This window comes from Primulina eburnea, chromosome 3 (genome assembly GCF_022965805.1).
Source record: "Primulina eburnea isolate SZY01 chromosome 3, ASM2296580v1, whole genome shotgun sequence".
In the NCBI taxonomy this organism is placed as follows: Eukaryota; Viridiplantae; Streptophyta; class Magnoliopsida; order Lamiales; family Gesneriaceae; genus Primulina; species Primulina eburnea.
Window position 1 is genome coordinate 47,019,467 of NC_133103.1, and position 9,338 is coordinate 47,028,804.

General features: G+C 33.2%; 2 protein-coding genes across 2 annotated transcripts; one reads left to right on the forward strand and one right to left on the reverse strand.

Annotated features, from left to right (window-relative positions):
* Positions 1–245: 245 nt before the first annotated feature.
* LOC140827698 (UDP-glycosyltransferase 74E1-like) lies at positions 246–3,629 on the forward strand. The gene is made up of 2 exons (XM_073190480.1): positions 246–1,022; positions 2,800–3,629. Exons 1-2 carry the CDS (start codon positions 360–362, stop codon positions 3,523–3,525), a joined length of 1,389 nt encoding a protein of 462 aa, XP_073046581.1. The 5' UTR covers positions 246–359; the 3' UTR covers positions 3,526–3,629.
* A 207-nt stretch (positions 3,630–3,836) lies between these two features.
* LOC140827402 (pelargonidin 3-O-(6-caffeoylglucoside) 5-O-(6-O-malonylglucoside) 4'''-malonyltransferase-like) lies at positions 3,837–4,617 on the reverse strand. Its single transcript, XM_073190064.1, has 2 exons — positions 4,568–4,617; positions 3,837–4,476 (listed from the first exon to the last, which is right to left on the reverse strand). The coding sequence occupies exons 1-2, from the start codon at positions 4,615–4,617 to the stop codon at positions 3,837–3,839; spliced, it is 690 nt and encodes a 229-aa protein (XP_073046165.1).
* Between the last annotated feature and the right edge of the window lie 4,721 nt (positions 4,618–9,338).

Here is a 9,338-nt window from a genome sequence, read left to right on the forward strand (position 1 = left end):
GAGTTTTGATTTTATTAAATCATTATTAGAGAAGGATAGAATTGAAAAATCCATATTTGGTCATTGATCATTAATGCTACGCGTAGATTTAGATCTTCTGCTGTGTTAATAACACAGTACCAGTATATTTTTTACACAAGATGATCACATGATCATCTCGTTTAATCTGATAATTTTTTAAATCTATCTAATATGGTGTGATCATCTCATATAATATCAAATGTTGTATTTTCAAAACAACAGAGGATCTAAATCCTTTCTTTCACATGCATATATATGTGTGTTAATTTCAATTCCTAGTGATACAAAAAAAAAGCCCACAGAGGGGAAAAAAATAGGATAGCTGGTAACTTAAATTAATGGAACCATCCCAAGAAACCCCTGAGAAATCTCATGTTCTTGCAATCATCTTCCCACTTCAAGGCCACCTAAACCCCGCAATTCAGCTCTGCAAACGCCTCGTCGCCGAGCAAATCCGAGTCACCTTACTCACCACAGCCTCCACCAGCAGAACCATCCAGAGAGAAGGGTTTAGCAGCGACTGCATGGCCATAGAAATCATCCCCGACATTAACGTGGTCGGAGAAGATAACTCGGACATGTTCGAAGTCTTTTTCCGGGACTACAAAGCTAGCATCACGCATGGAGTTCCTCAAATAATCAAGAAATATGACAACACTGGAATCCCAATCAAAGCCATTCTGTATGATTCCGCGAGTCCATGGATTGTGGACGTAGCTCACGCAAATGGAGTAAAAGGGGCTGTTTTTTTCACTCAGAACTGCGCTGTTTCTTCCATCTTCTACCACTTGCACAATGGTAGCTTGGAGTTACCATCTGACCAAGGGTGTGGCGAGATACTGCTGCCGGGATTGACGGCTATGAAGTTGAAAGATTTGCCTTCTTTGGCTTATGATACGAATTCATACAAAGCTATAAGGAGACATCTGATAGATCAATTCGAAACCTGTGGAAAGGCAGAGTGGAGATTATTCAACACATTTGATAAGCTTGAACATGAGGTATGCTTGCTTGCACGGCATATACTGCCAAGATTCATTCTATCTACAACATCGTGACTCCTTTTCTTGTGTGCTGCATAATTTTTTGGCTACAAAACAAATTTCTTTGCAAAGGCCAAAAAGTGAATATTATATTAAAATCATAAATATCTAGACTTATCTTTCTCGTGATGTTTGGAAAAAGATTCTATTTTTTGGACATAAAAAAAATAAAATAATAAACATTGATTGAACGGAAGTAGAATTAGTTCTTTGATCCAATGTTTTAGGCCTTTATGTCTATTTCTATACAAAATTTAAAATGATTTCTATAAGTTTCTTGTTTTAAGAGAATCGTTGAATACTTGTACTATAAAAAAAGGGCATATTCTCAAAGGAGTCATTGGAGTATATAAATAGATACTATGGTTTTTTTTTTAATGAGGATATACACGTTTTTTTTAATGTGTATTAGGTAAATCTAGGACTAACAAATTTGTCTGTAAACTACGTTAGTCAGATAAATAACACTGAACAACTATGTGCGACAGAGTCGCTCGAAAATATTTTTAAGACAAATCAAGTTTCTAACCACTATCACACGTTCATCTATCTAACATCTAACATACATATAAATATATGACTTCTAATTGTAAATTTTATAATATATCTTTATTCATTTAAGTTAGCAAATTAAATCAATGATTGTACAACTTAAATGACTTTGGATATTAATGCATATTAAATTCATCAATTTACTAATTCTTTTTCTTTGTTGCTACTAAAATTGGTTGTTAAAATGAGTTGATTTTTCATGGTTGTTAATGAATATTTAATATTTTTATCTTATCTTTTCTTTTATTTTACATATAAATACATCACTTTTATAACAAGTTTATTTTTAAATATGAATTAAGAAGCATCATATTTTTTTATTTAAATATGTCATTTTGTTTTTGTGACACTATTATTTTCTTATATATATTTTTTAATGTTTGCGGGTGTTTTTGTGCTTATTATTTTTATTTAACATTATTGGAAATATTATATGCATAGAAAATTTAAATCATAAGCAAATTTATGATCAATGTTCATGTGTGTTTTCCGTTAAATGGTTAAACTCTACCCGTATTTACAATAATAATTAATATTTTTGTCATAAAAAATTAGATTTTTCATTAATGAATCAAATAGGAGATTCGTCTTACAAAATGACTCGTGAGGCTCTCTCACAAAATTTTGTATGTTATCTTATTTATATATTTATTTTATTTAGCAAAATCACAATTGATATTTAATTTAATAAATGTTTAGTGGTTTTATTTTAACATTATTGTGATAATTTAGTTAATTAAGAAAATTTTATTTGACAATATTTTGTCCATGTTTACTCTATTTAAGTACGTCGTGAGTTTGGCTTTGATAAAATTCACTATTATATTATTTTTCCATTGTTAAATATATTTGGATGAAAAATATATTTTCTAATTTGAGAGAGCTGTCATTATATTATAATCGCGTGGATTAAAAGTGTCATATGAATTAATGAATATATATGATTTATTGTCATAATATATTTTCATTTTTTGTGTTTTATATATATTTAGATTGATAATACTCATAAACAATATGTTATTCAATTTTAAACATTATCTAAATCTCATTATTATATATTTCATTATTAGTTATCTACGAGCATCTCACGTATATATTCCTAGCGTGTGTGTGTATACACACTTTTTGATCATATAAATAATCATGAGTAGGTTAATTTCTTGATTTTTTTTTCCGTCAAAAGGTGCTAAAATGGATGGCTAGACTATATCCCATCCTTGCTATAGGACCAAGCATTCCATCAATGTACATAGACAAAAGATTGCAAAACAATTACGAGTATGGACTCAACCTCTCCGCTCCAAAAGCTGAATCTTGCCTACAATGGCTCGACAACAAGCAAGACCACTCTGTCATCTACGTATCATTCGGAAGCCTCGCAAACCTAGACCAAAAACAAATGGAGGAGCTTGCATGGGGATTGACAGACAGTGGATGCAGCTTTATATGGGTAGTTAGAGATCCTGAATTCACCAAGCTTCCTCAAGGTTTCACTTCTAGCCCATCAAAGAAAGGCCTAATCTTGAAATGGTGCAATCAACTAGAAGTCTTGTCCCACCGAGCCGTAGGGTGTTTTTTGACGCACTGTGGATGGAATTCGACGTTGGAGGCATTGAGTTTGGGGGTTCCCATGGTGGCTATGCCTCAATGGACGGATCAAACGACCAACGCTAAGTTAGTCGTGGATGTTTGGCAAACGGGGGTTCGCGCTGAGATTGGTGAAGATGGGATTGTTAAGAAAGAGGAAATAGTAGCTTGTGTTAAAGAAGTTATGGAAGGAGATAAAGGGAATGAAACAAGGAGAAATGCTTTGAAATGGAAGGATTTAGCGAGAGATGCCATTAGTAAAGGAGGAAGCTCGGATAGAAATATTATGAAGTTTGTTATGGAACTTGTGAATTCAAATTAACAGGACCTTTTCTTTGACATCAGATAATTTACTAATATTTAATAATAATAATTGTATTTTATATTTTCATTTTGTTATTCACCAAGGCCTTATAGGATCTTCCTAGTATTGTATTCAAATTGGTTGGTTTCATTTTGCATCCTTGGAATACATATATCTTTTTCCAAAGCATCAAAACACAAAATAGACAAACTTAGAAGAAAGCCAACAAATAAATGCACACATTGATTGACTTTATTCCTTGCATGCAGTACTCTTATTATTACAGACACGGATGAGAAATTTTATCCCAAACAAAGTAAACATATTCTTCAATTTGTAATGAACTTGATAACTTCCTCATCTTGTTCAAAATAAGCCATTTCGGACTCATGCAAATACACCCATGCCTCAATCCCATCATTCTCTTTGGTATTCATCAATATCACCATGTCTTGAACATATACATTGCTCAAGCTCACCCAAATAGGTTTTCCCCAACCGAAATCGAGTTCATATTCTCCGAAGTTGGACCAATCTGTGAACCAAACAACCTTAGAATCCGAGCACGCTGCCTTCTTAGCCGCATCGTAGTTCACATCAATCAAAGCCCAACGTCCAAATGCTTGGTCACTTACTATCTTCTCACAGTCCTTCACACCCTGGATTAATGTTTCCCGCATCTTGGAAACTATTTCTCGATATTCAAGCCTACAACACTCATCTGCTGTGTATTCGAATCCGGACATGGAAACCCACGTCCCGCAAGTGTGTTTAGAAACCGGCGGAACAGTTCTTTCGCGAATGTTTATCGCTTGCCCGACGTAGGCTGCTCTCGTACGGCCCCCGAGTTTCGCCGTGTTGGCTCGTAGAAGAGCTTGTGTTATGAGTGCTGACACCACAGCAACCCTCGAGGGTGGCCTCTCAATACTTGTGTTCGGTTTCCACCCAGGGTTGGCTGTGTCACGTAGCCTAGATATGGCATCCTTATCAAACACAAATCTTTTAAAAATATGGTCGAGTACCGTCGTTTTGTCTATACGTTTTACGAAAATATTGGTACGTTATGTGGACACTGTGAGGATTTCCTGAAAATGAGTTGAATTCCAACATATGTCCTCAACGGTGGGATAGAACCGTTTTATGGCCTCGCCCCCTTAGAAGATCAAAACTTAGGGACTGACGTCAGTAAACCATTAAAGGTGAAAAATCACAGTGTTATTATGTTATGGATTTTACGTTACGATTATGAAAAGCATGATGTACGTTTATGATATGTTTCGAAAATGTTATAAAAATTGTCATGTTGTGTTCAACGTCCCTCATTTACTGAGTATTCTCAAAATACTCGTCCCTCTTACTCTCCCTCCCAGATAAGTCCGAAGAACAGGTTGAGGACGAAGAGTCCGAACAGTTTTGGGGCTGGTGAATCACGAGATTAATAATAGGTTTTATTTTCGATTTTATGGTTTAATGAATTGTAAGACGCTTCCGCATTATTTACTGTTTCGTTGGATTTCGTTATTGTAAAGACAATGTTTATTTCGTGGAAATTATGATATATAAACTGGTTCGGTTTATACTGTGCAACGAAAGGCTTGTTTTGATTGTGTGATTGTTAAACAACGCCGGTGTCAATCCCGAGTTTCGGGACGTGACAGTCGGTAACCGAATAGACCGATTGAACACCCCTAATTATGTTATACAGAAAGACGAACCAGCTGCTATTACTCAAAACAACATTCCTTTCTGATATAAAATGTGGCATTATTCCCGAACTAAAGGGCGATAACAATAAAGTATGGAAGGAGATAATTTTTCTTCAATTGAGGTGGATGAATATTGATTTTGTTGTATTGAAAGACGAACCAGCTGCTATTACAAAAAACAACAACATCCCAAACGATGTAGATCTAAAATATGATCGATCTAATCGACTCTGCATAATGTTTATAAAGACTAATATCTCTGCTGATATGCGTGGATTTGTTGATCAACATAATAATATTAAAGAATTACTGAAAGCTATTGATGAGCAATTTCAGTCTTCAAATAAAGCACTTTCCAGCTAATTAATCTTGTAATTATCTTCATTAAAGCATGCCAAAGTGAGAGGTGTACGATAACACATCATGAATATGCGAGACATAGTTTCTCTCAAGACACTTGAGGTGGAAATATCAAAAACTTTTCTTGTGCACTATATTTTATACATTCCCCCACAATAATATGTACCTTTCAAAATATCTTACAACACACATAAGGATAAGTCGTCAATTAATGAACTAATGACATGTGTGTTCAAGAGGGAAATAGGTTGATAATGGAAATGGGAGAAAAAAATATGTTATTCCGTGTGCACAAGAAAATATTAAGAAACAAGCCAAAGGGAGAGAAAAAATTTCACATAAACTTGATATAAAAAAATAATCTAAATGTTTCTTCTGTAAAAAGAAGGGACACATGAAAAAAATTGTGCAAATACAGATCATGACTTCAAGAAAAATGTATTCCAATATTATTTGTTTGTTATTAATCTAATATGATTGATATGATTTATAACACATGTTGGAATATTGATTTTGATTATACAATCCATTTTACAAATATCTTGTTGGGTATGCAAAACCCAAAGAAACCTCTAGGAAATGAGTGAAATATCTATTCAAGAAACAAGATATCTTGGCATATGGAGGCTATTGGGACTTGCTGCCTAGTGTTGTATAGCAATTTTATTTTAAAGTTGGAAAATACCTGTTATGTTACTAATTTTTCTATGAATTTATTTTCAGTTTCAAATTTTGTATGTCTTGGTAATTTCTTTAAGTTTTCGGATAAATTAATAAATGTATTTTATAAATAAAATCTTTTTCAAAATGGTACAATATTAATCTTTTCTCTATTTCTTTACAAAATAATATCAACATCAATATTCATGTTCAAGCATGTATTAAAAATATGATACAAATAAATATTCCTCTATAGTGTGACACCAGATGTTGAGACACGTCCCCATAGAGATGGTTAAAATATTAGTAAATGATGGAATGATTAGTACTTTAGGTTATATTGATTTTGAGACTTACATGGACTCAAGATAAAATTGATCAATTAGTCTAAAAAGAGTATCAAGAGGAGTGCAAACATATTATAAGTCGTACATTCAAATATTTTTTCTCCAGATATGAACATACAAACTCCGAAATACTTCATCTCCTCCATTGATGATTACTCAAAATACAATATATTTACTTGCTTCATAACAAAAACGAAGCACTTGAAGCCTCTAAATTTTTCAAAGCATAAATGGAGAAGCAATGTGAAAAACAAATCAAAATCGTGAGGATCGGTAGAGGTAGAGAATATCACAATAAATACTCTAAGAATGGACAGACACATGGTCTGTTTGCAAAGTTTCTCCAAGAGCATGAGATTATTGCCCAATATACTATGTTTGGTTCTCCGGACCAAAATGGCATAACTGAGATAAGAAATTGAACATTATTGGATATGGTGCGCAGCATGTTTAATAGCTTCAAACTTCCTAAATTCTGGTAGACTGAAGTTTTTAAGATAGTTGTGTATATATTAAATTGAGTTCCAACTAAGGTTGTCCCAAAAAAGCCATCGATTTATTTAAAAGTTGGAAACTGAGTTTGCAACATATATGTGTTTGGGTTGTTCTTCTGAAATAAGAGTTTACAACTTACATGAAAAGAAGATGGACTTTAGAACTATATGTTGAATTTTCATTGGGTTTGCTGAAAAATCCAAATGGTACAAATTTTATTGCTAATCTCATAACACTATAACTGCAGAATCAAGAAATGCAAAATTTCTTGAGAATGAATTGATTAGTGAGAGTGATCGTTTCAATGCCATAGTTTTTTTAGAAAGATCAAATTAATGCACAACACTCTTATTAAAATAACAGATTGGTCATTAGTCACACCCCGTCAAGACCAAAAAAGTGTTAGACAACTAGTTACTGGATTTCCACAAATCGCTAAGGAAAGTACCATATATCAAGTTATTAATGATGAACGAAAAGAAATTGTTGGTCAACTGAACAACCTAAAGAGATCTACTAAAATAAGAATATCAACGATATCTAATTTTTAACTCGTGCACTGACAAGAATCGGACTTGAACATTGGAGCCAAAAATTATCCTTAAAAGTGTTTATAAGCCAGCCATGAGTTGTAACGAATCAAATTATATGCTATGAAATAAATATTCGTTAAGCAACATTAAAAGATATATAGCAAGACTTTTCGCTAAATGATTTACTCGGCGAGAATGAATCGACTATAAGGATGCATTTTCTCTTGTATCTAAGAAATATTCCATCAGTATAATTCTAAATGGATGTGAAAATGCCTTTTTCTCAATGGAGAACTAAATAAAGAGGTTTATATAAAACAAGCTAAAGGATTCTCTCTAATAATGATGAACACTTGGTTTGCAAACTTAAGAAATCTAGATATAGATTGAAACAAGCTTCTCGTTAATAATATTTGAAATTTCATGATGTTATCTCTCTGTTCGAATTCGTAGAGAGCATCATAAAGCAATGTATATATCAGAAGGTTGTGGCAGTAAATATTTGTTTCCTTATTTTATATTTGAATAATATATTACCTGCGACCAATGACAACAATTTGTAATATTCGAGAAAATTCCTCTCTAACAATTTTGATATGAATTATGTGTGAAACGTCTACTACTAAAATACCGCTAGAATATATACTTTTTTTTGCAAGCTTAATTTTCGATAATTACAACCAACACAAATATTTTAAAAAGATCATTCACCACAAAATGATACCATGACTAAATAATTTTATAATCTCATAAACTCCTAGACTATTGTTTTAAAGGAACGCGAATGAAACATCCAAAAACTCTGCTAATCCATCAAGATAGAGTAAGATAAAAATGTATAAAAATAACAATGTTTTCTCCCGACTCATAAACATGTAATGCGGAAAAGTATGGTCATCGGGTTAACGTGCTCACACTCAGCTCTGCCTACTCAGTATTCAGTGCCTCCAGTCTCCACAACATCATGCCCACCTACATCAATCACACCTAGTGAGTCTAAAAACTCAACACACCTGAACCGTGATTGCAAGTACATATACATAATATACAGTAATGAAAAGTACTGTAACTAAAATACCTTTCATGATCTTAAAAGCATGAGCATAAACATAACGTGTCAAAGCATAAAAGTGTCCAAAACATGTCTCATTATGTCAACATCTACGTGTTCATTTTCTTTATTTGAATTCAGATCATTAGTTATTACTTTCGTATCAGCTCTAGTCGATGGATTCATCTACGTATAACCGTGGTACCCGGCGGCGGAGAAATCAACGACAAGTTTACCCATCCACCGGGCCTTGGCCTTACATGTTTGTGTTCGTAAAATCACAACCAACTCTCATCCTTCAAAACGTATCATCATATTCATCACTTGTAAAAATCATGTATATACGTAAATTCTTTAAAATCAAACATGCAACGTATTTTTCATATTTCTGTAAAAAAATCATGTTCGTGATAACTATAAATTTAAAACATGCAATTTTAGTGTTCAGGGCACTGCCAGGACTGTTAACTTTACTTGGGTTAAAATGACTATTTTGCCCCTGGAAACCCTAATGATCATTTTATCCCTGGACCTCAAAATTTCGGCCCGAAGCAAACCAAACACCTTAAAATACATTTATAATCATTTCATATATGTAACCTCGAGCATCTTTCATAACTTAAATGATTTGTTTTAAAACTTGAACTAGAGTCCCGGTTTTAACCCGAATCAACCTGAA